Source organism: Phacochoerus africanus, chromosome 14, assembly GCF_016906955.1.
Source record: "Phacochoerus africanus isolate WHEZ1 chromosome 14, ROS_Pafr_v1, whole genome shotgun sequence".
Taxonomy (NCBI): Eukaryota; Metazoa; Chordata; class Mammalia; order Artiodactyla; family Suidae; genus Phacochoerus; species Phacochoerus africanus.
In genome coordinates this window covers 54,623,278-54,651,180 of record NC_062557.1, presented here as the reverse complement: position 1 = coordinate 54,651,180, position 27,903 = coordinate 54,623,278, and the positions used below count along the sequence as shown (strand labels likewise).

General features: G+C 42.8%; 1 protein-coding gene across 1 annotated transcript; it reads left to right on the top strand.

Annotated features, from left to right (window-relative positions):
• Window positions 1-1,433: 1,433 nt before the first annotated feature.
• On the top strand, window positions 1,434-27,511 carry LOC125114103 (myosin-4). The gene is made up of 40 exons (XM_047757185.1): window positions 1,434-1,458; window positions 1,678-1,726; window positions 5,145-5,387; window positions 5,491-5,634; window positions 5,750-5,906; window positions 6,995-7,022; window positions 7,770-7,884; window positions 7,988-8,080; window positions 8,215-8,278; window positions 8,948-9,046; window positions 9,139-9,242; window positions 9,385-9,523; window positions 9,718-9,836; window positions 9,926-10,075; window positions 11,387-11,557; window positions 12,212-12,518; window positions 13,329-13,396; window positions 14,276-14,363; window positions 14,448-14,565; window positions 15,145-15,268; window positions 15,362-15,498; window positions 15,621-15,876; window positions 16,570-16,812; window positions 17,391-17,567; window positions 17,792-17,937; window positions 18,192-18,282; window positions 18,530-18,919; window positions 19,431-19,557; window positions 19,995-20,113; window positions 20,241-20,437; window positions 21,817-22,000; window positions 22,081-22,246; window positions 22,348-22,472; window positions 22,732-23,040; window positions 23,689-23,892; window positions 25,451-25,576; window positions 25,667-25,837; window positions 25,924-26,028; window positions 26,121-26,216; window positions 27,241-27,511. The coding sequence occupies exons 3-40, from the start codon at window positions 5,184-5,186 to the stop codon at window positions 27,391-27,393; spliced, it is 5,814 nt and encodes a 1,937-aa protein (XP_047613141.1). The 5' UTR covers window positions 1,434-1,458; window positions 1,678-1,726; window positions 5,145-5,183; the 3' UTR covers window positions 27,394-27,511.
• Window positions 27,512-27,903: the final 392 nt, after the last annotated feature.

The following is a 27,903-nucleotide window of genomic DNA, read 5'->3' as shown; positions in this document are numbered from 1 at the left end:
TCATTAGCTGAACTGTGTAACTCAGCCTATGCGTCTTGGTCTCATCTGTGGTTTCTTCTTTTAACTTTCAGTTGCAAAGCTAGCACATGCATCTGATAATATTTATGTTTATAATGTAGACATTAAGTTTCAAAAGGAGTAAAAATAAATGAGTTGTGAAATCTTAAATTAGAGAAAAATCAGAAGACATCTCTTCTTTCTGGCTTAGAGCCTAACACTTTGGGTAAGTCACTAAACTTCTGTGAATCATTTCCATGGAGACTGGGGGAAAAAAAAAAAAGCCTGATCATCTATTCCACAGTATTGTATCAAAAGAAATAAAAACTATAAAAGATTCAATCTCTGAAGGTATGAAAGAGAAATTCTACGTCAGTAGGATGTTTGCAAACAGTGATCATATTAGTCAGTAATTTAAGCTAGGAGATGACAGCCAAAAATATTACATCAGATCTAGGTGACACACTTAGCGTGGACAGATTTGTTGTTACATTCAGCAGCAGCTGTGTCTGTGGCAAAACCACCAAAACCCAATTTACAAGCATCATGGGCGTATGTGATAGCCCCCTTATGTTCTCAACCCACAAAGAGTCCTGTGGGTAGTACGTCTCTCCTCCCACCTTAAATAAAAATACGTATTACCCACCTCATTAGAGCTACTGCCAGTCATGAGGATTTGCCCGTGAACTAGGAATGCATATTGATGCCTCCTTCCATCATTATGCGGTAGAAACACACATAGAACATCACACGGACTCCTGCGGTGCCCTCAGTGAAAACATGTGAGCTCAAGATAGCCACGGTAAGCTCTCCAGAAAAGGAAAAGAAGTGTTTCTATCTATTCTAAATCCCTTATGGCTCCCCCACTGGTCTGTCACCATGGCTTAGCCCGAGAATCTGCCTAAACTTTCTCCTTCATGCTTAGTCTTTCAGACTTTAAAAAAATCTATCGTCAGTGTTTCTAAAATCCAGACCCAGGCTAGGAGTTTTCTGCTTTAATATCAATCATGGTGTCAGAGCTAAAACTCATCCCAGCTCCTCAGTGGCTCTAAGCACTAACAAATCAATTAGTTCTCAACTCCTCATGTCTGGCTCATTCTGTCGGACCAATTTTACAGGCAGGAGAGTAAGTGGGAACCTGGCTTTCAACTCAGTGATGAATGATGGAACAGCAAAGCTGGAGAAATAGCCTTAGAAGCCCTGAATCTCCATCCCTATCAAATGCCTCAAAAGAACCCTAGATGATCCTCTGTCAAATTATTTATAGGTGTCAAGAAATATTTCTAATTATATCCATTCACAGCCACAGTCAGTGAATATTGTGCAAAGAGATTGCCAAAAAAGGTTTGCCAAGTAGGTTCCCAGCTGGGACAGCTGAGGTGGCTGCTGTGTTTGCAAAATGGTCTCTATAAAAGTGGAGCTGAGATGCCTCTGTCCCGTCCTTCCTCAAAACCCTTTAAGGTATGTATATGTAGAAGAACACCTGGCTAGCTTTGCATCCCTGACGCAAACAATTATTCACTTAAGGGAGACGGCCACTGTTTCCCAAATTTTAATTTTTCTTTCTAACATTCCTAAGGATGACGTCATACACAATATAGTTTCTAGTACTATGTGATTAAAATGGAAAAAATAAAATAAAAGAATCCACATTCTCTTGTTTGTTTTTTCTTTCAACAGTAGTTGTCTGCCTTGAGCCTGCCACCGTCTTCATCTGGTAACACAAGAGGTAAGAGTAATTTATTATTACACTCTCAAGAACAGGGAGATTTCTATACTGCCAAGTCTTAAAGAACTCCTGTCTCATCTTCTAGTTTAGTACTGGGAATAGGATACCAAAAGGAGTTCTCCTATAAAAATGGCATCTCATACAATTTTGACTTTTCAGACCTCTTAACCACACAAAATCTAGTGACTCTTCTCTTTCACATGTTGTGAGAACTTCAGAAAGACTGCAAGGATCACACGTAATATTTAATAAGAACTATTACTGCAACTTAACCAATGTGGATATATCAGAGAGACCGAGTGATAAAATCAACACTGTTGATCTGAAAGTCAAAATCTCCAGGTGTCAATCCAGGCTTTTCACCGACTGTGGTTGCCTGGGTCCAGCCAGTTGGCTTTTATGTATCTTAAAGTACAGTGTGTTGCAGTGGAATAGCACTGGACCTAGACTGAGGAGAACAGGGCTCATGTCCCAGCACTACCACTTCCACCTCTGCAACACTCAATGACCCTTCTGGGCCTTAGTTTCCTCATCAGTCAAGTGAGGAGGCTGAATTCTATTTGACTACTAAGCTTCCTCCAGCTCTTATAATCTAGGATCTAAGTCAGTGGTGTTTAAGGGCTCTTCCATGGGATCAAAATATTTAACGGACTTCACCCAACTCCACATGTTGGGACCTGTACTTTTACCGTTATGTCAGGAATATACATGATGATGAAAGCCTTCTATACATTTAATAGTTATTTTGGGAGTTCCCACTGTGCTGCAGTGGGTTAATAATTTGACTGCAGCAGCTCAGGTATCTGTGGAGGCACGTGTCCGATCCCCCACCCAGTGCAATGGGTTAAAGGATCTGGCTTTGCTGCAGCATAGATCACAGCTGCAACTTGGATTCAGTACCTGGCCTGGGAACTTCCATATACTATGGATGCAGCCATAAAAATAAATAAATAAATAATAAAAACAATTATTTTGAACACATTTATAGTTAATACAGTAGCTATATTCATCACAAGAAGAGAAAGCATGGTTTGGGAATGTTGTTTGAACTCAAAGCTATTATCACTGTCCAAATGGACTCAATGATGCTGAGGAACCTTGGGGGTTTGTGACCCACAAGTTAGGAGATGACTGATCTCAGACATGAGATGGGAAGAGCAGTGTCTTTTCTGTGCTTTGTGGATACACTGTACCGTAGTAATCGCTACAAGGTAGTATGTTCTTAATTCAAAATTGTCAGGTATAAAAACAAACACAGAAACAAAAAAATAGCATTTCTCCTTCCAAGAAAAACCTTAGCATTAAACGCTCCAATATTTGAAAATATGTCTAAATTTCAGGATTATTAAGAGACTGTAATAGATAGAAACTAGGTTAACTACAGAGATACAGTATGTGGCAAACTCCCTATTATTCTAAATTGAGAGGAAGTTTAATCCTGAAAACTCAAGACCAAAACTTCTTCTGAAAGCCTACAAAAGGTTGAGGCTGTTGTTGTCGCCACTGTTGGCAACCAATACACGGCTTTCCACCTTCTTTTAACTCTGGTCACTCATCCAGGCAAGATAACTTATTTTCTCTCTTTTTTGTTTTGTTTTATTTTGTTTTGTTTTGTTTTTGGGGGGATTTGGGAGTTTTTTGGTTTGTTTTTTGTTTTTTTGTCTTTTTAGGGCCACATCTATGGCATCTGGAAGTTCCCAGGATAGGAGTCAAATCAAAGCTGTAGCCAATGACCTATACCACAGTCATAGCAATACCAGATCTGAGCAGGTCTGTGACCCACACCACAGTTCATGGCAATGCCAGATCCTTAACCCACTGAGTGAGGCCAGGGATCAAACTGGAGTCTTCATGGATTCTAGTCAGGTTTGTTACCATTAAGTGATAACAAGAACTCCAAGAGGACTTATTTTCTCATAATTAATTTGTCAATGGGGAAATTTTTTAAAGTTAATTTTGGCTTGAAACTTTATATTGGCGATCCATTGCAGAAGAAATATTTAGAGGACTGGTATTTAAAAAAAAAAAAAAAGAGGAAGGGGAAGATATATATATATATTTAGATTTACATATGTATTAAGATATAAGAGATATAGATATAAATATACCTAAAATAATAAGAATCAGGTAAAAACAGCCAGTACGCTGAAATACACCTTAAAAAGAAAATTATAGACCAAAAATACACAATCACTATGAAATTTTTTTAAGAATAAATGCTGTTTTTCTCCAAGAATCTTTTGAAGTTATCTTTTGTTTAAACTACTGACTTTCACAAATTTTAAGAACAGATTTTTTAAAGTCTTAGTTTTGACATAAGACAAAATCCTATCCTGCATTTTCAGTTTTCACTTTATTTTTTGCTTTTCCTTTTATTTACCTAATACTCTTATTTGTGCTTATCAAATGTTTTCAACTCAGACTTCTGTCTGGAAAAAAAAAGATTCACCTATTCGTACATTCAATTTTAATAATTTTTACTTTCAATTAATAAATCCAATTTTAATAATTTGAGGCAGGAGGAAAATTGGCCTGCATATTTTGAGTTTTTTAAATAAGTTCATTTAGGAGTTCCCACTGTGGTGTAATGAATTAAGGATCTGATGTTGTCACTGCAGCAGCTGGGTTGCTGCTGTGGCACAGGTTCGATCCCTGGCCCAGGACTTCCACATGCCATGGTTGTAGCCCAAAAAATAGAAATTAAAAAAAAAAAAAAAAAGGTTCATTAAGATTGTAGAGCCATTGGAGTTCCCGTCGTGGTGCAGTGGTTAACGAATCCAACTAGGAACCGTGAGGTTGAGGGTTCGGTCCCTGCCCTTGCTCAGTGGGTTAACGATCCGGCGTTGCCGTGAGCTGTGGTGTAGGTCGCAGACGCAGCTCGGATCCCGAGTTGCTGTGGCTCTGGCGTAGGCCGGTGGCTACAGCTCCGATTCAACCCCTAGCCTGGGAACCTCCATATGCCGCAGGAGCGGCCCAAGAAATAGCAACAACAACAACAACAACAACAAAAGACAAAAAAAAAAAAAGATTGTAGAGCCATTGGAAACAGTTATTTTACATTTTTTTTATAATTATAATGTCAAAAAAAAGGCAGGGGGATGGGAAAAGAAAAGGAAAAAAAAAAGCGAGGCGAAAAAAAGATTCTGGACACGTAGGATGTTGCCAATTCAAATGTCAACTCCGTACTTTTCAACTAAGGCTGACAATTTAGAGGATGGAATGGAGGCTTAAATGTCACGGATATTAGGCCACTACAATAAGACTTTCAAATCAATGGTGTGCTCTAAGAGTACCCTGACACACTACAGAGGTCTGAATCCTAAAGCTAGAGTAAGCAATAGACATGGCCACCGACTGAAAGGCAACAGGACAAGGTCCCTCCGCACCCTGGCTCACCCAGCTCTGTCTCTCCCTCTAGGTACATCTAGTGCCCTGCTGCCATCAATAACCCGCAGCCATGAGTTCCGACCAGGAAATGGCTATTTTTGGGGAGGCTGCTCCTTACCTCCGAAAGTCTGAAAAGGAGCGCATTGAGGCCCAGAATAAACCTTTTGATGCCAAAACGTCAGTCTTTGTGGTGGACCCTAAGGAGTCCTTTGTGAAAGCCACCGTGCAGAGCCGGGAAGGGGGGAAGGTGACAGCCAAGACCGAAGCTGGAGCTGTAAGTGAAACACCTGCAGGTGGTGAGACTGTGCTGCATTTCCAGCTGGGGCAGCTGACACTTTCTTTGTTTTTGACCTGGCCTCTCTTACTTGACCTGACAGACAGTAACTGTGAAAGAAGACCAAGTCTTCCCCATGAACCCTCCCAAATACGACAAGATCGAGGACATGGCCATGATGACCCACCTGCACGAGCCCGCTGTGCTGTACAACCTCAAAGAGCGTTACGCAGCCTGGATGATCTACGTGAGTTCATCCCCGTGGCCTTCCGCTCATGCGGGTCGTTCATATTTTGAAAAACAGAACGTTACTGAGATCCCCAGCAAATAATTCTATGCCCTTTTGTTTCTTTATGGTACAGACCTACTCGGGCCTCTTCTGTGTCACCGTCAACCCCTACAAGTGGCTGCCGGTGTACAACGCAGAGGTGGTGACGGCCTACAGAGGCAAAAAGCGCCAGGAGGCCCCGCCCCACATCTTCTCCATCTCCGACAACGCCTATCAGTTCATGCTGACTGGTGAGTGGCCCAACCATGGTTCATACAAATTATCTTGCCACCTATAATCCCAAAACGTTAACGCTAAAACAATCCTCAGGAGTCATCAAATCCCACCACCTGGTTGCACAGAAGAGGTGACTTAAAGCACAGAGGGGAAGACACTGGTAATGGGGACAAAGACTCAGTTCTCTTGATTCCAGATCCACAACCTGACCAGGCCACGCTACTGTTCCATCCCTCTTACGTTTGACTGATTATAGTCTCCTGGCTTGGAATACATGATTTATTTTAAATATTTAAGTAACAAAAGATTGAGTAACTGCTGAGTAGTATTGTCTAATAGAAATGAAAAATGTGTACTCAATCCTTTTTTTTTAATCTAAGTTGCTTGCTGATTATGGATAGATGTTTTTAGAGGTATCGTTACCTTGTTAAAGCCATCAGAACTAATTTAAGATGTGACATTGTCTCTCTGAATGAAGACAGTATTTGAGGGACTACATTGTCCTAATGTATTGCCCCCTTTAAAAGGACTTTATTCTGATTGAGGTATGCACTCTCATCTGATATTTCACTGTCCCAGTGGCATACTTTTCAGAGGCTGATGAGAGTTAGGGTTTCAGTATGTGGCCATGAGATAGAGGGGTGTGTGTGTGTGTGTGTATGTGTGTGTGTGTGTGTGTGTTGAATTAATCCATTTAGAAACTGAATCTCAAACTTGGCTTGATTAACAATGTTTTAATCTATGAAATACAATCCAAATCCTTAGTATGTTAGGCACATTTCAGTTAAATGTATTCATCAGCAGACAGTAGGTTCCTGAACTCTAGAGATGAAAACTATGGAATGCGTCTGGTTGTAGACAGTACTCTTTATTTTAAACCAGAAAGACACACTTGCCAGGACCTTAAGGAGTTTAGGACACAACAACATTTTATGCTTCTTTCCCCAACCTAAGAGGCATAAGAATAATACTATATGAAATTTTAAATAATATATTGAAAAACACCATTGAGCATGACACTTACACTCAAAGCCCCCAGCGATTTCATGTCGAAAGCTTGTGTAACTGATAATATGCTAAATGTCCACTGTTTTTCTTCTAGATCGGGAGAATCAGTCTATCTTAATCACGTATGTATTACTTCTCTGAAATTGATTCCTATTTTATTCTCACTGGGAAAATGACAAACTAAAAGATGAAATTAGCTCATGTTCCCATATTAAAACAATGGCTATGACAGCCTAAAAACAGAAATTATAGGGTTTAAATTGCATCTTGAGGATAAAACACAGAATACATGACTTGCTAGTTCAATCCTAAAAGTTCTAGGAAGGTAGAGAGGTAAAACACCAGGTACCACAGAGCCAGAATCCAGTACTGAGCAGGGAGCAGACACACCTTCTGAAATTTGGGCAGTCTGGGCCGTGTTACCAGTGGTTCATTCCCAAGGCCTATCCGAGGAACGCCTGTTCCTTTAAAGACCTAACGTGGGAATGACTTTAGTCTAAGGAAGCTGAAGAACACATGTCTTATTTCAGAGGCTCTTTACTAACTACACACAAATTACTAAAAATTTACACCATAGTGGCTGAGGAGCTGCTTCTTGGACTCCTCAAACCCTGGCTTCAGCACCTAGAAGAGAGGCTGGTATATTTTAAGCACTCAAGAAATATGTGCTACATGATTACTTAATGAACGCTTCAGCTTACTGCAAAACAACAGTAATAGCATGAGCTAAATGTAGGCCGCAGAGAAAGTTCTAGGACACTCTGACAAAGACACATAAAGAACAGACATATTAGACGGTAAATGCAGATGGAGGAAGTCACTCGTCACAGAGCTAAATTCCTCACGCATATTTCATCACTGTTTCACAGCGGAGAATCCGGGGCAGGAAAGACTGTGAACACGAAGCGTGTCATCCAGTACTTTGCAACAATCGCCGTCACTGGGGAGAAGAAGAAGGAGGAACCTACTTCTGGCAAAATGCAGGTGAGTCAGGTTGCCGGGATCAGGAGCCCAGCTCGGCCTGGGCTCTCCGGGGAGAAACTCCTGGGGCCCCACAGGTGAGCACTGCTCTCGCCTTTCTCGGCAGGGGACTCTGGAAGATCAGATCATCAGTGCCAACCCCCTGCTCGAGGCCTTTGGCAACGCCAAGACCGTGAGGAATGACAACTCCTCTCGCTTTGTAAGTCTCCTGCACACAGAAGGGTCTTCGCGGCCCTCGGGTGCCAGAGAAGCCTGTCTGAGTTATTATCTCAGTCTCTTCTCCCTCGTGCGCTTCCAGTCGGGTCTCTGACATCACTGTTTCTCACGTGCAAGGGTAAATTCATCAGGATCCACTTCGGTACCACTGGGAAGCTGGCTTCTGCTGACATCGAAACATGTGAGTAACAGGACTGCCTCCACAGAATCCAAGAATGACAAATGATGGTGGGGAGGAACATTCTACAGCTCCCGCTGAGCCTGGGCCCTGTGGAACCCCCGTCTGCTGCCAAACACGCCTGCGGTTAATGCCAGGCTCAACCACGGCCCAGTGTGTGCTATCTCCACTTCAGCATGAGCTAACTGTTCTGCAGAAACTGTCAGGAGTTGCTGGCCTTGCCTCAAGTATGCCAGCCTCAGAAAACAATTTCAAGAGTTTCTAAGAAAAATCTAAGGCGAGGGGTAGTCAAGCTCCCTAAGGGTTGAGGGTCTATCATTTCTCCCCAGTGTGAGCCTTGATAAACGTGGCTCTTAGTGACCCCTCTCTTACAAAGTAAACAAGAGACCCTGCCTGGGGAGGAACAGGCTATCAAGAACCAGGTATATGCCAGTGTCAAGGATATGCTGTACGGTATGAGAAAGCCTTGAGCCCCGCAGCTGCAGTTTCCCTCCAGAGGTGGTAAGAGCAACCCCAGTGGTCTCCGCAGAGACACACTAGGACTACCTCATGGGATCACTCACCTGGAATCGCAAGGGGCCAAAGAGATTTAGCTCATAACCCCCAACTGCCAAAATCACTCCAGGAACATTATAACCTTTCTCCCCAATCATTGTCCGCTTGCCCTGGCAGATCTTCTAGAGAAGTCTAGAGTCACTTTCCAGCTAAAGGCAGAAAGGAGCTACCACATTTTTTATCAGATCATGTCTAACAAGAAGCCAGAGCTCATTGGTAAGAAGGAGTTTCAATGTGTAAGCTAGAAGCTAATTGTTTTATTAGCACCTTCTGACGTAAAACACATACCCTGAACTCTGTGTCCCCAGAAATGCTCCTGATCACCACCAACCCATATGACTACGCCTACGTCAGTCAAGGGGAGATCACTGTCCCCAGCATTGATGACCAAGAAGAGCTGATAGCCACAGATGTAAGTGTTTTAAGCACAGTTCGTTGGGTATGGAAATGACCATGACGAACCGCTGTCGGTGCCATTAAGGACATAGGATAAATTCTCCTCAACAAGTTAGCATCGGCTGCTCTAACCTTTGTCCTCTCATCTCTCCTGGTAGAGTGCCATTGAAATCCTGGGCTTCACTTCTGACGAAAGGGTGTCCATCTACAAGCTCACAGGGGCGGTAATGCACTATGGAAACTTGAAATTCAAGCAAAAGCAACGCGAGGAGCAAGCAGAGCCAGATGGCACAGAAGGTACCAAACGAACCTCCAAGGCGGTTAAATGAGAGACTATGTAAGCCATTCCAAACTCAGGGCTCCTCTACAGCTGAGCGTCTGACAGGCAAATGCAAATTTAACCCACACAGTCATGATTCACTCCTTCCTCTGGGCCCAGGAGTGGGGGGCCACAGCAGGTCACACTGGATACCTGAATTGTGTCTCCGCAGTTGCTGACAAGGCTGCCTACCTCCAGGGTCTGAACTCTGCTGACCTGCTCAAAGCCCTCTGCTACCCCAGAGTCAAGGTCGGCAATGAGTTTGTCACCAAAGGCCAGACTGTCCAGCAGGCAAGTACATGGCTCTACAAATCACAGACACCTCAGGGTTTCAGTACCTGTCTGTGATAACAGCAACAATTACTATTCTATCTATGAAGGTGTACAATGCGGTGGGTGCTCTGGCCAAAGCCGTCTACGATAAGATGTTCCTGTGGATGGTCACCCGCATCAACCAGCAGCTGGACACCAAGCAGCCCAGGCAGTACTTCATCGGCGTCTTGGACATCGCCGGCTTTGAGATCTTTGACGTGAGTTAGCAGACACGGCAGGAGGAAAGCTTACAAATCCCACTGCCGCCTTCAGTGCTAGAAAGGGTCTATGGAAGGTAACCAAATTGACACCTGAAAGAAGATCCAAAGACCATGGCAGGGCATCAACTCTGGCATGAGACACATCTGGCCTCAGACTCCACCTGCCAATTCCTACCTGTGACCTTGGATAATGGACATAGCATCTGACCCACCATGGAGCAAATTCCACTATGACCCGGATGGAAAGCTCCTAGCCCTCCAGATAACACACACTCACTTCTGAGAGCTTCCTGCCACTACAAGGTTTCTGAATTTCAAGACCGAGGAACAGTCCCCAAGCACATAGTCAGCACCCAGGACATGACAGAGAAGGGGGTGAGGGCAGCAGTGGCAACAAAAGGCAGTGGAGAAGGCCAGGACCACTTCAAAGAAAGGGTTTGAGGTTCCTATCTGCCCTGCCACGTCCAGGGGCTGAGGATGCAAATGGCATTGGAAAGACACTCAAATTCAACACCTCCCATGCAGCTTAGGAAGGAGGTTCCCGAGGGCCTCTCCCTGACCGCAGTGGCTCAGGTGTGTCTGACCCAAAGGTCCCAGTTCTACACCTCCGTCTGTGAGTGCACTGATGGACACTGGATGAGATCTTCTCAGTGTAGGGACAAGAGCACTTCCACAAAGTCCCAAGCCCACACACAACACAAGGAATACTCTTGCACCCAAGCAGCCACAGGAAGAGTCAACCACACCCTTTCAAATAAGAGAGCTAAGCACAGTGCACACTTGCGACTTCTCTGAGAGTTTTTAAACAACAATTTAACTGACATGTAACTCACACAGGACAGTGCATCTAGTTTCATACGGAGTTCGACCGGTTTGGGTGTATCCCAGACATGTGCAACTCTCACGACAACAGACTTGAGAACATTGTCTTCATTCCCCCCACAAGAAAAGCCTCCCCGGGAAGCAGTCAGGCCCCATTTCCTGCTCGCCCCAGCCCCTGGAAACCACGCATCTGCTCTCTGTCTTCGCTCTGAGCTGCCTCTTCTGGACAGGTCCTAGAAATGGAATCATACAGCACCCAGGCCTTTGAACCTGGCTCCTTTCACTCAGCCGAATGTTTGCAAGGTTCACCCCTGCTATAGAACCTCTCTGGCTTCCGTGTACGGTGACAGCGCTCTCGGTCAAGAGGGTTCCCAGTTGTGTTTATATGCAGGTGGCAGTTAGGCTCACCGAGCAAGAAAAGCCCCTTTCTAACAGAAGCTGTCATCACAAGACCAATGTTTTTGTGTGTCTTTTCTGCTTATTCAGTTCAACAGCCTGGAGCAGCTGTGCATCAACTTCACCAACGAGAAACTGCAGCAGTTTTTCAACCACCACATGTTCGTGCTGGAGCAGGAGGAGTACAAGAAGGAAGGCATCGAGTGGGAGTTCATCGACTTCGGGATGGACCTGGCCGCCTGCATCGAGCTCATCGAGAAGGTTCGTTCCCTTTTTCAGGCCACAGATCATACTTCTCACCAGCATTTCAAAGAAAATCGCAAAACCGGCTAGATACTATAGCAATATCAAATAAAACAGAAAAAAATACCTTGTATAAAAATCAGGAAAAGTCCATGTTTTGCCAACGCTGAGGTAGGCATTCTGGGAAAAGGAGATCGAATCTTTATTCGAGAGACCCAAATTCTCCATTTCTCCACATTCTGCAACGCAAGCCTTACACAAAAACCATCCTTCCTAAGAAAAGAGTCGTGAGGAGAGCATGTTTTACTTCTTAGTTCTTGGTCAGCCTTGGATTCAGTACTGCTGCTATGTCAAACCAGGATTTCTAGTACTTTAGAGCAGGCTCTCAGATGTGCCCGAGACTCGCCACACGTCCTCAGTACAACTGCACATTTCCCTAATCTCACTCCTAGAAATGCTTTCGGTAAGTGTGGGGTGTTAAGGCCAACACCAGACCTGGGTCCTGATGGGACTTGACACATACCTGTACTTTAACAACTTCTGACCGAAGAAATGAGTTTCCACTAAGTCTAGAGAAGTAAAGGACGCACTCACTTCAGTAGGACCATAACGTTACCCGTTGTTTCTCAAGGAGGACAACATTCGACTGACGTGTTTCCTTCATGCTTCCAGCCCATGGGCATCTTCTCCATCCTGGAGGAGGAGTGCATGTTCCCCAAGGCCACAGACACCTCCTTCAAGAACAAGCTCTATGAACAGCATCTTGGAAAGTCCAACAACTTCCAGAAGCCCAAGCCTGCCAAAGGCAAGGCCGAGGCCCACTTCTCCCTGATCCACTACGCGGGCACCGTGGACTACAACATTACTGGCTGGTTGGACAAGAACAAGGACCCCCTGAATGAGACGGTGGTCGGGCTGTACCAGAAGTCTTCCGTGAAGACTCTGGCTTTCCTCTTTGCTGAGAGACAGGGTTCTGAAGGTCAGTTTTAATATCATTAATATATTTCTAGATTCATAAAATAGAAATATATTGCTTATCAGAGATAGGCATAGGAAAATCTAACTCTGAAAGTCCTGGCCAATACGAAGCTAAGAAAAACTGTAAATGTGATAAAGAGTTAAGATCACAGACTTCCAATGCGAAAACTGACACTATGGATCCTTTTTTCCATTGCCTCATTTCACCAATGAGGAAGCAGTGGCTCAGAGAACTCATTCAGGTCATTTATACCATTTAACAGTATGGTCTTTCAAGGACCCAGGTAAGCTCGAAATGAGGAAATCTTTTGCCAGAGCCCTACAGCTTGAGAAACTGAAGTTCTAGTCTCTTAAGACCTCTTAGACCAGATGTGCAAGTAAGAGGATAAAAGCACAGGCAAAGAGGAAACAGGACTTCTTTGCAGGTTGCCAAAGACTCACCTACCTGAGACCCAGCACGCAATTCTGCCTGTTCTCCAGGAAATGTGTGCACCAATGAGGCATGACTACTCTTTCTCCTGGGACAGACTTTGTCAATTTGGAGTAGATGTATCCCATCTCTTCCCCACACCTACCCTTTTCACCACAGTTCTACCATTGTTGCTCTTATCCTACATGCCTGCTAGGTGAGCCAGTGCATACATTTTCTTAATCTACAGTTGAAGCAGAAAAGACATGGAAAGAATAGGAATGACACAAGTCAAAGAGTACAAATTAAAATTCCAAAGGGAATTTTGCCAGTCCTGATGTCTATGGATAGTGCTTAAAAGGCTACTGCAAATAATTTTAATTTTTCTATTTTATTTTTCAGAGGGTGGTACAAAGAAAGGTGGCAAGAAGAAGGGTTCTTCTTTCCAGACCGTGTCAGCTCTTTTCAGGGTACAGTCTATTCTTGAATTCCAAAGGATTACTTTTGTAAAAAGAATTGTCATAAATTTTTTAAAAATTCTTTTAAAAATATACAGTGAGGGAGTTCCCGTCGTGGTGCAGTGGTTAATGAATCTGACTAGGAACCATGAGGTTGTGGGTTCGATCCCTGGCCTCGCTCAGTGGGTTAAGGATCCGGCGTTGCCATGAGCTGTGGTGTAGGCTGCAGACGGCTTGGATCCCACGTTGCTGTGGCTCTGGCGTAGGCCAGCGGCTACGGCTCCAATTAGACCCCTAGCCTGGGAATCTCCATATGCCGCAGGAGTGGCCCTAGAAAAGGCAAAAAGACAAAAAAAACCACAACATATATATATATATATATATATATATATATATATATACACACACACACACATATATATATGATGAAATTGAAGTAGTGATACACTAAAAGTAAAAAAATATGAAAAATTCCTTAGGAAAAATTTAACAAAAAGAAGAGCCACAGTGTGTTTCTTCACATCAACCTTTATGATAAATGAACCACCTGCCCTTTAAGCCCCAAATCTAAAAGATCTGGTACTAGGCAAATTTCACATGAAATCAAACCCTGTAGTTAGTTACCTCTACTTTGTATAACCAAAGCCTGAATACAAATGTTCTCTGACGGGCAGAGCTGGAGAAAAATAAACTAAAGTTGGCTGGTTTTGTGCAATCCGTAATTTCCTATTTTACTCCACATGTATGATCTCTTGGACATCATGACTTCTTCTTCAGTTTGACAGCTCATTAAAATATAAAATGGAGTCACATTAACTACAGATCATTGATAAGGACTCTCATGTAGATGCAACTAGAAATTATTTTAAAACTTTTCACATGGCTCCACAGGAGAATCTGAACAAGCTGATGACCAACCTGAGGAGCACCCACCCTCACTTTGTGCGCTGCATCATCCCCAATGAGACCAAAACTCCTGGTGAGACACTGCTGATCTCCACATAAGACGCCAGTGTGACTTCTCATTAGACTAGTATATGGAAAACATGTCTTTGTTCTTCAGGGGCCATGGAGCACGAACTCGTCCTGCACCAGCTGAGGTGTAACGGCGTGCTGGAGGGCATCCGCATCTGCAGGAAGGGCTTCCCAAGCAGAATCCTTTATGCAGACTTCAAACAGAGGTTTCTATCTCATTATTTTTCCCTTTCAATGTGTTGCATTATATAAAAATTGCCACATAGTTCAAACATTTTTTAAACTTTTCCTTGAAAAGTGAACTGCAATCATTTAAAAGGTAATCATAAAAGAAAGAAGGCTTGGTTAAATATATACCATAAATTTTCATATCGTCTCAAGTTTTAGAAAAGCATTTTTTGGGGGGTGCGGTCTTTTGAGGGCCGCACCTGCAGAGCACATGGAGGTTCCCAGGCTAGCGGTCAAATCGGGGCTGTAACTGCCAGCCTACACCACAGCCACAGCAATGCGGGATCCAAGCCGCGTCTGTGACCTACACCATAGCTCATGGCAACACCAGATCTTTAGTCCACTGAGCAAGGCCAGGGATGGAACCCATGTCCTCATGGATACTAATCGGGCTTCTTAACCACTGAGCCATGATGGGAATTCCGGCATTGATTGTTTTAATGGATTTTTTTTTTTTTCTCCCCAACTCAAGCTATCATTTTTTTCATGGCAGCTACCAAGAGTACCACGTTTTTCTTCAGTGAAAAAAACTAATTTTTATTCTTTTCATCTGACAGATACAAGGTTCTAAATGCAAGTGCCATCCCCGAGGGTCAGTTCATTGACAGCAAGAAGGCTTCGGAGAAACTTCTAGGGTCTATTGATATTGACCACACCCAGTACAAATTTGGTCACACCAAGGTACCACCAACCCTGATTTCTATCTATCATATTTCATCACTTTTGGGCTGTCTTACGAGCAGAAATAACACATTTAACGTGTTCTTTTGAAAGGTTTTCTTTAAGGCTGGCCTGTTGGGAACTCTAGAGGAGATGCGAGATGAAAAGCTAGCTCAACTCATCACACGTACTCAAGCCATGTGCAGAGGGTTCCTGATGAGGGTGGAGTTTAGGAAGATGATGGAGAGGAGGTGAGGGACCAAGTCCTGTTTCTCCACATTTTCTTAGTTGAATCCACTGCCGTTATTACTTTTGTGGAGGGATGTTCACTTTCCACATTCTTCTTCACTTGCATCTTCTTTTCTTCCTACAGAGAGTCCATCTTCTGCATCCAGTACAATATCCGTGCCTTCATGAATGTGAAGCACTGGCCTTGGATGAAGCTGTATTTCAAGATCAAGCCCCTCCTCAAGAGCGCAGAGACAGAGAAGGAGATGGCCAACATGAAGGAAGAATTTGAGAAGACCAAAGAAGATCTGGCTAAGTCAGAGGCAAAAAGGAAAGAACTTGAAGAGAAAATGGTAGCTCTGATGCAAGAGAAAAATGACTTACAACTCCAAGTTCAAGCTGTGAGTATCACACACTGCACAGTTCAGTCACATGTCACCCAATCACTGATTGGGTATGAGAATTTTTTTAAACTTAATGTTTAGAAATAAATGGCTTCCACTGAAATATATGTCGTAATTGTCTACCTTTCAAAAATACTAAGACTCAGACCTAAAGAATAGATGAGAAGTCAAAAATTATGCCACATATGTTCAATGCACATTCAGACATAGTACATTCATCAGTGAGCAAAGTTAAAAAAAAATCATAAACATTTTCCTTTTTTTATAGAACCCTTAGATTATACTGTTCTCTCCTCAATACATATTTCTTGTGCATAAAATTGAAGTCATGCTGTTTGTACTAGGGCAGAAAAAAGGCTAAATTAAGCCCCCCTCAAATGTGAGAAAACTGACTCCTAGAAGGAATAAGTGACTTTTCCAAAGTAGCAAAGGTGTAGATTTTGCCAAGGGGTGAATTTTACTGATTTGACCTTCCACACACATGGATATTTAGAGAAAATCCACCTTTATACTTAAAAAGTAGATTTCAATTACTGACATTCTGTCCATTTAATTTTAAAAGTTGGCAAGTTAATTGGCATATGTGTTGACCAAACTGATTGGGTCATTAAAGTTTCCTCCCTTTAATAAATTGTTGTGTATTTGCAGATGTAACTTAAGCAAATAAAAATGTTTAATTTCCCCCTTTAGGAAGCAGATGGCTTGGCTGATGCAGAGGAAAGATGTGACCAGCTGATCAAAACCAAAATCCAGCTGGAGGCCAAAATCAAGGAGGTGACTGAGAGAGCTGAGGATGAGGAAGAGATCAATGCCGAGCTGACGGCCAAGAAGAGGAAACTGGAGGATGAGTGCTCAGAACTGAAGAAAGACATCGATGACCTTGAGCTGACACTGGCCAAGGTTGAAAAGGAGAAGCATGCCACAGAGAACAAGGTACAAATCTCTTTTAGAGTATTTACAAGTGCTACCTTGTTACTGATGTATTTTAACTGAAAGTTTAATTCTAAAATTACTGAATATGAAAAGAAAATGCTGCTATAATTATGTCATCTCTTTAGTCCTCACCATTTCTAGCTATTTGCCTTGACCTTTATTTCCCATATTTCTCAGCTTTGTAAGCCTAGGTTAACTTCTGGTTCCCATTTTTCTTTTCTTTTTCTTTCTTTTTTTTTCTTAGGGTTGCACCCTTGGCACATGGAAGTTCCCATGCTAGGGGTTGAATCAGAGCTGTAGCTGCCAGCCTATACCATAGCCACAGCAAAGCAGGATCCGAGACACGTCTGTGGTCTACACCACAGCTCACAGTAACACAGGATCCTTAACCCACTGAGTGAGGCCAGAGATCAAACTGGCATCCTCAGAGATGCTAGTTGGGTTCATTACTGCTGAGCCACAATGGGAACTCCCCTAGTTTCCATTTTTCATCTCAAACTGACATTATCCTAAGACTGTTACCACGTTTTTTATCAAAACAACAGGATGTCATTAACATTCCGGTACTTTGTTTAAAGGTGAAAAACCTCACAGAAGAGATGGCAGGCCTTGATGAAAACATTGCAAAACTGACCAAGGAGAAGAAGGCCCTCCAGGAGGCCCACCAGCAGACCCTGGATGACCTGCAGGCAGAAGAGGACAAAGTCAACACCCTGACCAAAGCTAAAACCAAGCTAGAGCAGCAAGTGGATGACGTAAGTGTGAAAAAAACACAGTGTTTCCTTTTAAGGTGAAATAAACAATTGTGACAGGCAACCATCAATCATGCTCATGAGCCTTTAATTGCTGATCTGAAAATAATGATTAGAATTTTCATGCTATTTGCTGTATCCTTTAAAATTATCCTGAGTCTTTGAAGGCTAGTAATATATGATTCAATGCTTAAGAACTGAAATAAATAAGTGCATTCTAAATTTAGCTTGAAGGGTCCTTGGAGCAAGAAAAGAAACTTCGCATGGACTTAGAGAGAGCCAAGAGGAAACTGGAAGGTGACCTCAAGTTGGCACAAGAATCCACAATGGATATAGAAAATGACAAACAGCAACTTGATGAGAAACTCAAAAAGTAAGGATGATAGAATTCCACTGTAACCTGCTTATTGTCTGGATCTCAAACATATCACTTCACGGCACATGGAAAAAAAACCAAAGAGTGACATCTCTGACTTCCGTGCTTAATGACAATGGCACATCATTGACATATAAAACATGCGCTCTGCATGGCCTCCCCCATCAGCCATACACAGACGTTCAATTACACACAGAAATGCAGACTGGTAAGAGGATGGACTGTGAGCCAGTGTGTTGCTCTCCTAACAGGAAGGAGTTTGAAATGAGCAATCTGCAAAGCAAGATTGAAGATGAACAGGCCCTTGCAATGCAGCTGCAGAAGAAGATCAAGGAGTTACAGGTAAGGACAGGACTTCCATCAGTCTCATTCAACATGACCAAATTACTAACACAAGGAAGCTACTCACTGGGAATTCCTGCTGTGGCACGGTGGGTTAAGAATCTGGCACTACTATAGCTATGGTACGGGTCACAGCTCGGGCTGAGATTCAGATTCAATTCCTAGCCTGGGAATTTCCATACGCCTTGTGTGTGGCCAAAAAAGAAGAGGAAAGAAGCTACTAAGTGTGGGTTTTCCCCACTGCCAGGCCCGCACTGAGGAGCTGGAGGAAGAGATTGAGGCAGAGCGGGCCTCCAGGGCCAAAGCAGAGAAGCAGCGCTCCGACCTCTCCCGGGAACTGGAGGAGATCAGCGAGAGGCTGGAAGAAGCCGGCGGGGCGACGTCAGCCCAGATTGAGATGAACAAGAAGCGCGAGGCTGAGTTCCAGAAGATGCGCCGGGACCTGGAGGAGGCCACCCTGCAGCATGAGGCCACGGCAGCTGCTCTTAGGAAGAAGCACGCAGACAGCGTGGCTGAGCTGGGGGAGCAGATCGACAACCTGCAGAGGGTCAAGCAGAAGCTGGAGAAGGAGAAGAGCGAGCTGAAGATGGAGATTGATGACCTTGCTAGCAACATGGAGACCGTCTCCAAAGCCAAGGTCTGTATTCACTTGTCCCCTTTCATCCATATTTTCAACAACTCAAAATGACTGAGTTTCTACATGACTGGACCTCATCTAACTGTACAAACTTTAAATGTTATCTCAAACTTTAAAATTATTCTTAACAGGCATCATTATATTGAACTGCATCATTTCAGTTTTCATATCTTGGCAGAAATCATTTTAAACTTCGTAACTATTACCATGACAGAATGCAATTACAGAAAAAAAAAACCTTTAAAAAAAACCATACTCTACATGATGCAGAATTTTGATGATACTCTTTCCAGTTTTCCAAAAGAAAATAATCTCATTTTCACCATAATTTATTTATTCATTTAGCTAAAATTATGGGTGGGCCCCTCCATTCAAGGAACTGCACATAGCTTTGAAGTAAAAAGCAAAGTAAATAATTCAGCCTCTTTCCACAAGAAGTTACAGATCTCCAAACCCCAGACTTGCAAAGAGGAGTGTACCATCTTCTCCTGTTTTCACCTTCTCACCACAGGGAAACCTGGAAAAAATGTGCCGCACACTGGAAGACCAGCTCAGCGAAGTGAAGACAAAGGAGGAGGAGCATCAGCGCCTAATCAATGAACTGTCAGCCCAGAAGGCACGTTTACAGACAGAATCAGGTCCGTAAATGCGCAGGTGTGAGGGATGAACTGTGAGCCTCCACCCATGCAGGCCTGTCAAACACCAATCATTTCTTTGGCCGTGTACGCCTGTTTATTACTGATCTGTTATGCCTTCATCTTTTTATTGTGAGATTGTAGAATGATTATAAGCCATAATTGGGGGAAAAAAAAAAAAACTAAGCTCCACAGGCGGAGAATATTTTTGTTGCCTCGGCATTACTCAAAAGCCCCAAATCCTGAAATTATCAAAGAAAGCTCCTAAATTTTTGAAAAAACAAACAAACAAAAAAACAAGAAGTAAACATCTCAGTAGCATCAAAACTCCTGAGTTATTCTCCTCGTCATATGAAATAAGAGTTCTAATGTTATTTCATCCTCTAAGTTATTATTCACCTAGACAACACAATTAAATCACCGTGTTTTGTCTCTCACAGGTGAATTTTCACGACAGCTAGACGAGAAGGAAGCTCTGGTGTCTCAGCTATCCAGAGGCAAACAAGCATTTACACAACAGATTGAGGAGTTAAAGAGGCAGCTAGAAGAGGAGACTAAGGTGAGGATTCTCCAGCTGATACTTTCAATCACTTGACCTCTGCAGCATCACACACTACTGAACTTCATATGCAGAGTGTCAATGATCAGAACGTAAACTTACACTGCACACTTTTTGGTTGGTCCAGGCCAAGAGTGCCCTGGCCCATGCTGTGCAGTCCTCCCGCCACGACTGCGACCTGCTGCGGGAACAGTATGAGGAGGAGCAGGAAGCCAAGGCCGAGCTGCAGAGGGCAATGTCCAAGGCCAACAGCGAGGTTGCCCAGTGGAGGACCAAATACGAGACGGACGCCATCCAGCGCACCGAGGAGCTGGAGGAGGCCAAGTATGAGCTTTTAGTGAAGGGGGCAGAAAGAAATAAAAGCTTAAAAACAGTAAAGGAAAAATAAAAGAAAGAGAATATTCCATGGAGACAGATGAAGGATTTCAGTCCCTGTGACTACAGAGTGGTGGATTCCACTCCACTCTGCTTCTGACAGCATGGGCCATGACCAGAGCCCTCTCCTCTTCTGGTCTAGCACCTAAATTTATTTCCGCCAAAATGCATTAATAAGTATCAGCATACTTTTTATGAATTAAGAGGAATTAATTTTCTTTAATATAAGGAAAAATAGAGACACTGAGACTATCCAGTACATTATTATGAATATTATAATTATCCATAGTCAGTTTATCCTTACCTGGAGCATGAGAAGTTCACAATAAGACTACCATACCCTGTTGTCATCTAACTAACAACCAGTACCAATGAACTCATACACTGTATACATACTGTTTGTGGCATAAAACTCACAGGGGTTACACATGGAAGGGAAATAACTCTCATATTTCCAGTGAAGGAACTTTCCCTAAATTGATCTCAGTAGTTGCTAAGATTAAACAGGACAATAGGGTTCGACAAGCTTTTGCAGAGGGAGGGAGCATCCGAGAAAAGACCGTGGGCTGGTGAAGGGAGCAGTGTGACTTTAGGGGATACCTGGGAAGAGTAAATATTATCTGGGGTGACCAAACCCAAAAAGTTACTAATTCTATGACACTGAACATGTCACCCTGGGCCAAAGTTCCCTCTCTTGTCGAGAGGACCACACCAGAAGATGTACAAGGACCCTATTCAATGTGAAAATGCTTTAGTGATGTGCATCCGGCTCATGGGTATCACTTCCTCTTCACCCTCACATACTCAACCCACCAAAGGGCTTCTTCAGAATCTTTGTGCCCCCACCCCCACCTCCACCACCAAACACACCAAAAAACGGACTCATAAATATGTCTGCCAATCCCCAAGATAAAGGAGAATTCACTAGAAAACGGAATGCTAACACAGATAAAATAGGTACTGAGAAAATATTTTAGAAAATCATTACTTGTGGACAAAGGAGCAAAAAATCTTGGGGAGGAGTTCCCTTGGTGGCTCAGTGGTTAACAAACCCGACTAGGATCCATGACGATGCACGTTTGATCCCTGGACTTGCTCAGTGGGTTAAGGATCCAGCGCTGCTGTGGCTGTGGTGTAGGCTGGCAGCTGCAGCTACGATTCAACCCCTAGCCTGAGAACCGTCACATGCTGAGACTGCAGCCCTAAAAAAGCAAAAATCAAAAAAAAAAAATCTTGGGGAAAATATGCTACTCAACAGCTTTGTAAAGCTCACTACAGTAATTCTGTCTGACTCTGCTCTTGGTCACTCACACCGACCAACTTTTCAGGAAGAAGCTGGCCCAGCGTCTGCAGGATGCTGAGGAACACGTAGAAGCCGTGAATGCCAAGTGCGCCTCCCTTGAGAAGACCAAGCAGCGGCTCCAGAATGAGGTCGAGGACCTCATGCTCGATGTGGAGAGGTCCAATGCTGCCTGTGCGGCTCTGGATAAGAAGCAGAGGAACTTTGACAAGGTACCTCACTGTGCCCAGATTCTTAGGGGGAAGCTGACATGATTCTTGGCTACAGAGGCTTAGTTTTGACGTACTTCCAGATCCTAGCAGAGTGGAAACATAAGTATGAGGAAACTCAGGCTGAACTTGAAGCCTCCCAGAAGGAGTCCCGTTCTCTCAGCACTGAGCTGTTCAAGGTGAAGAATGCCTACGAGGAATCCCTGGACCAACTGGAAACCCTGAAGCGAGAGAATAAGAACTTGCAGCGTGAGTCTTTGTAATCTTTCTATTTCAAAAATGGTAGGCAGGTATCTTTTCCATTTTTCATTTTTCTCAACTGAACTTGGTATTTTATTATTAAACTATAGAGGAGATTTCTGACCTGACTGAGCAAATTGCAGAGGGAGGAAAGCATATCCATGAATTGGAGAAAGTGAAGAAACAAATAGAGCAAGAGAAGAGTGAACTACAGGCTGCCCTAGAGGAAGCAGAGGTACATGTTTTGTTCACTCACCTATGCATTATAAATAAATTGAGAAATGAATAGCAACTGAAACTGACTGCGTTGCAAACTTCCGGGGTAAGTCATGCTCATGCTATTCAGTGAGAAATACTGAACTGTATCTTGCGAAGAACTAATAGGCTAAACGAAGATGTGTGAAAGTTTGAGATTTTCTAATGCTTTCTTGAAGGAATCATCACTAAGTGCCCCTCAAAAAAACTCTTTAGATAATTGAATGTTTTTTTTTAAGGCATCTCTAGAACATGAAGAAGGCAAAATCCTTCGCATCCAACTTGAGTTAAATCAGGTGAAATCTGAGATTGACCGTAAAATTGCTGAGAAAGATGAGGAAATCGATCAGCTGAAGAGGAACCACATTAGAGTGGTGGAGTCCATGCAGAGCACGCTGGATGCTGAGATCAGGAGCAGGAATGATGCCCTGAGGATCAAGAAGAAGATGGAAGGAGATTTGAATGAAATGGAAATTCAGCTGAACCACGCCAACCGCCAAGCTACTGAGGCAATAAGGAATCTTAGAAACACACAAGGAGTACTGAAGGTACCTCGAGATAAACAAACACGATGTTATACAGTCCGGGAGTAATTGCATCACTCAAATTTTAATATTTTAGGAGGACTATATGCCACAAATCATCTAAATATATTATAATCAGTGGAAAATATTATGTACGAAGCTGAAAAATAAACTCTTGAAAACCCAGACAGAAAGGACAGACTCTAAAGGACAGAATTGACTTTGTTATCTGAAAAGATGACAAAGTAATGAGAGGTGGGAAGCAGGGGAAATGATGAAAAAGTTTAGCTACATGCCACTGCACAAATCACTGCATGTATGTGAACTGCACGTGTTTATTATATATAAATATATAATGTGTATATTTGTATTTGTTTAATATATATAAAATAACACCATTAAATTAGCTCATCTCTAAGAATTCTTTCCTGATCAAAAACTTTGTAGCTTTAGTCATGGCATTATTTTTATGACTCGGGATCTAAAATAATATAACATCATGTTTCTGGGTAGAACTGCTACCCAAGGCTACAAAGAATTTGTCAGTAAAGGGACTTGCACATTTTTCCTATCTAATCATACTCTCAGTTATTAAGATCAGTTTGCATGCATGACCTGAAATTTGTATTTGCTTTGGATCATGAGTAAGAGTCATTTTCTCTTTCCACATAGGACACTCAGCTCCATTTGGACGATGCCATCAGAGGCCAGGATGACCTTAAAGAACAACTGGCCATGGTGGAGCGCAGAGCCAACCTGATGCAGGCTGAGATTGAAGAGCTGAGGGCATCGCTGGAGCAGACAGAGAGGAGCAGGAGAGTGGCAGAGCAAGAGCTTCTGGATGCCAGTGAGCGTGTGCAGCTCTTACACACACAGGTGAGGTTTGGGACTGTGGTTGAGAAAACGCACTCCCTGAAGCTGAAGACACCTGGAGAGGATAAGCCTGTTATTCACTAAGGGGCAACCTTGGCAACTGTTCCTCCCAGGAGTTCTGGAAAATGTGCATCAGCAAATATGCACAAGGGTCCAGCTGGTTCACAAGTATATTTATGGGCTGGCAAAAGCATGGTGATTTGAAATAACTTACAGTTCTAGAAATTTTTGTTTAAAAGGCATATAAGACCTCCTACTAATAATCTTATTTACAATATCAGTAGCCATCTCATCTTGTAACTCCAAGCTGAAAAGAGATAAATAAATCAAATGCATGAAGGCCATCAATGTTACCAGCAGCATTTGTTATTTGTAATAGATTTGTTAAACCAGTGATGATATATCCTCACAATTGCTCATAAGCAGCATTGTAATATTTATACATTTGTTGCCATGGAAAGATACTCACAATTAAGTTTAAAAAAGCACCTTAAAAATAATATAGAAAACATGAACCTTTTTGTTAAAAATATACAGGAAACATCCAGAAGTATAAACAAAAGTATTATCAATGGTTATCTCTGGGTAGTGAGAGTACAGTAATTATTCTTGTACCTTTTATTGCTATTATGTCTGTTCTACTACTTTTTTTACAATAAGTATATATTATTATATACCTTTGAAGTTGCAATATATGGAAATAGCCATCATGAAAAAGTTAAAATTACATACTACGAAATAATTTTTTTTTTTTGGTCTTTTTGCCATTTCTTAGGCCACTCCTGTGGCAGATGGAGTTTCCCAGGCTAGAGGTCGAATCAGAGCTGTAGCCACCAGCCTACGCCAGAGCCACAGCAACGTGGGATCTGAGCCGCGTCTGCAACCTACACCACAGCTCACGGCAACGCTGGATCCTTTAACCCACTGAGCAAGGCCAGGGACCGAACCCGCAACCTCATGGTTCCTAGTCGGATTCATTAACCACTGCGTCACGACGAGAATTCCCGAAATAATTTTAAAATCAAGTTAAAATGCAGCATTTTTCTTACTCATTATTAGCATCTTGAATTGATTAAATATTTTAAATACTGTCAACTTTCCAAAAATGTAAGAGATTCATGGTTCATTTTTGTACCAATAATGATACTGTTTATCCATATAGAGTCAACAAATGTGAATAAACAACTAAAAATGAATAATCCACTTGCCATGAGCTGTGTGGTGCTACATGCAGCACCTCAGATTCTTTCTTGAGGCAGTATACTTTATACGTACGGGCAGCCACTCCTAATAGTCGAGTATGTTTGGTATCAAAACTAATTTTCATCTGGAAGAATTTAAGAGTATTAAATTCTTAATTAAATTCTAAATTAAGAGTATTTAAGAGTACTTATTAACAGACATAATAAGTCACAAACTTAGAATCAACTTTTGATTTGGTTTTGATTCTGAATATTTATTATGATCAATAACTTATAACTCAGTAAACTAGTACAAGTGACAATGCAAATAGTTATAATTAAATAATATTTTCTTCTTTTTTTTTGTTAATTTGAAACAGAACACCAGCCTGATCAACACCAAGAAGAAGCTGGAGACAGACATCTCCCAAATCCAGGGAGAGATGGAGGACATTGTCCAGGAAGCTCGCAACGCAGAAGAAAAGGCCAAGAAGGCCATCACTGATGTGAGCAGAGGGCCATGCAGGGGTGGTCAAGCTACAGTCCCAATGGGCTACTTCAGCTCCCTCAACTGATTTCATTTTACTGCTACTTAGGCGGCCATGATGGCTGAGGAGCTGAAGAAGGAGCAGGACACCAGCGCCCACCTGGAGCGGATGAAGAAGAACCTGGAGCAGACGGTGAAGGACCTGCAGCACCGCCTGGACGAGGCGGAGCAGCTGGCCCTGAAGGGCGGGAAGAAGCAGATCCAGAAGCTGGAGGCCAGGGTGGGTCTCCACTACTTCATTCCATTCCCAGCCTGTGCCTGTCGCTGGTTACAGCCAAGTCGCTAAACATCTTTGTCCTCCTCCAGGTGAGGGAGCTTGAAAATGAGGTTGAAAATGAACAGAAGCGCAATGTTGAGGCTGTCAAGGGTCTTCGGAAACATGAGAGAAGAGTGAAGGAACTCACTTACCAGGTAACCAGCCTTTCCATACAATTCACTTTCAAGAAAATAATGAGCTGTTCTTGAATAATGACACTATCTATTTGCTACCTCTTTCGTTCCAGACTGAGGAGGACCGAAAGAATGTTCTCAGGCTGCAGGACTTGGTGGACAAACTACAATCCAAAGTTAAAGCTTATAAGAGACAAGCGGAAGAGGCGGTGAGTACCTCCACAGGGAGAGAGATGGGCTCGGGAGACCAACGTTCACGGAATTTTTTTTTTGTCTTTTTTTTTCTTTTTGTTGTTGTTGTTCCCATTTCTTGGGCCGCTCCCGCCAAGGGGTTGAATCGGAGCTGTAGCCACCGGCCTACACCAGAGCCACAGCAACGCGGGATCCCAGCCGCGTCTGCAACCTACACCACAGCTCACGGCAACACCGGATTGTTAACCCACTGAGCAAGGGCAGGGACCGAACCCGCAACCTCATGGTTCCTAGTCGGATTCATTAACCACTGCGCCACGACGGGAACTCCACGTTCACGGAATTTAAGAGGCTTTCGTTAAGGCAGGGAGAGTGGGAATACAAAATTAGGGTTGAAAATGAATATTGATTTAGAATGAAAAAAATCTTACCACTAATTACTGCAGCCTTAGAGATTCAGGCTCTTTCCTTCTGTTACCTCTTTAAGCAGTTTTCCAGACACGGTAGAACAGAATGCTTCTTGTTTACAACACACTTTCCTCTGTCTAGAACACTCTACACTCCCAGCAATGCCCAGCCATGCAAATGAGGACTCTGACCTCTAAGCCTAAACTTCATGATGAATCCACTCCAGAATATTTTTTTTCATTTGGCTAAAATAAACTTTCTCATCCTGTTAATTCTAAAACCTTCCAAAAAGTCCTCTGCACACAATACAACCACAGTGCCTACTTTTTAAATTTTGTTTCAGAGAAACAAGGTTGATTCAGATTCCTGCTACTTTGATCTCCCTGTTGTCATAGTAGCATTAAGTGTGCCAGGAAGAGAGTCAAGTGAGAGAGACTGAACAGGGGTGTGAGTCCACCAACACAAAGGCGAATATGTGGGATGCTCTGCCCCAAACAGGTGCATCACCAAAGAACAGACCCTTTTCCTTCCTCACTCATGAAGAAAATCCCGTGGCTGCTTCGAGCAACAAAGTCAGTAAGAATCAAAAAACATCAAATTTTCTTGTTCTCTCAAATGCCTTTCTTTCCTCAGGAGGAACAATCCAACGTCAACCTCTCCAAGTTCCGCAAGCTCCAGCACGAGCTGGAGGAGGCCGAGGAACGGGCTGACATTGCCGAGTCCCAGGTCAACAAGCTGCGGGTCAAGAGTCGGGAGGCTCACACAAAAATCATAAGTGAAGAGTAATTCATCCAAATGCTCAAAAGTGACCAAAGAAATGCACAAAATGTGAAAATCTTTGTCACTGTTATATGTCATGTGATGTCAAGGAAATAAATCTACAGAGAATTTTGCAATCTAAAAATATGTATCTCAATTATAAGCTCTATAGTGCCATTAGAACTAATTCATTTATTCAACATTTGTTATGCTCCAACTGGATGAAGAGATGACGATAAAAAATAAATTTGGTCAGTGAACTAACTTTAATAGAAGGCAAATGAAATCAAGTGCTCTAAGAAGAGGCAAAGGTAGTTAATGTACCCTTAATTCCATTCAACAAATTTTACTGAGTACCAAGAATGTATCTGTACAGACATGAGCACCTAGGATATGATAACCATTCTTGCTTTTCAAGAGCTCAAGCCAGCATGAGCGACAGCAATTCAAACAGACTGTGGTACAAAATGCATCCTCAGAGAGAAGCATGAAAACCATGTGAGGCAGTAACACAGAGTGAGATACTAACCTAAGAAA

Coding starts and splice junctions, on each gene's coding strand:
- LOC125114103 (XM_047757185.1), top strand. CDS start 5,184: ATGAGTTCCGACCAGGAAATGGCTATTTTTGGGGAGGCTGCTCCTTAC. Junction 5,635..5,749: donor ACGCAGCCTGGATGATCTAC/GTGAGTTCATCC, acceptor TTTATGGTACAG/ACCTACTCGGGCCTCTTCTG. Junction 8,279..8,947: donor TTCTGCTGACATCGAAACAT/GTGAGTAACAGG, acceptor TTGCCCTGGCAG/ATCTTCTAGAGAAGTCTAGA.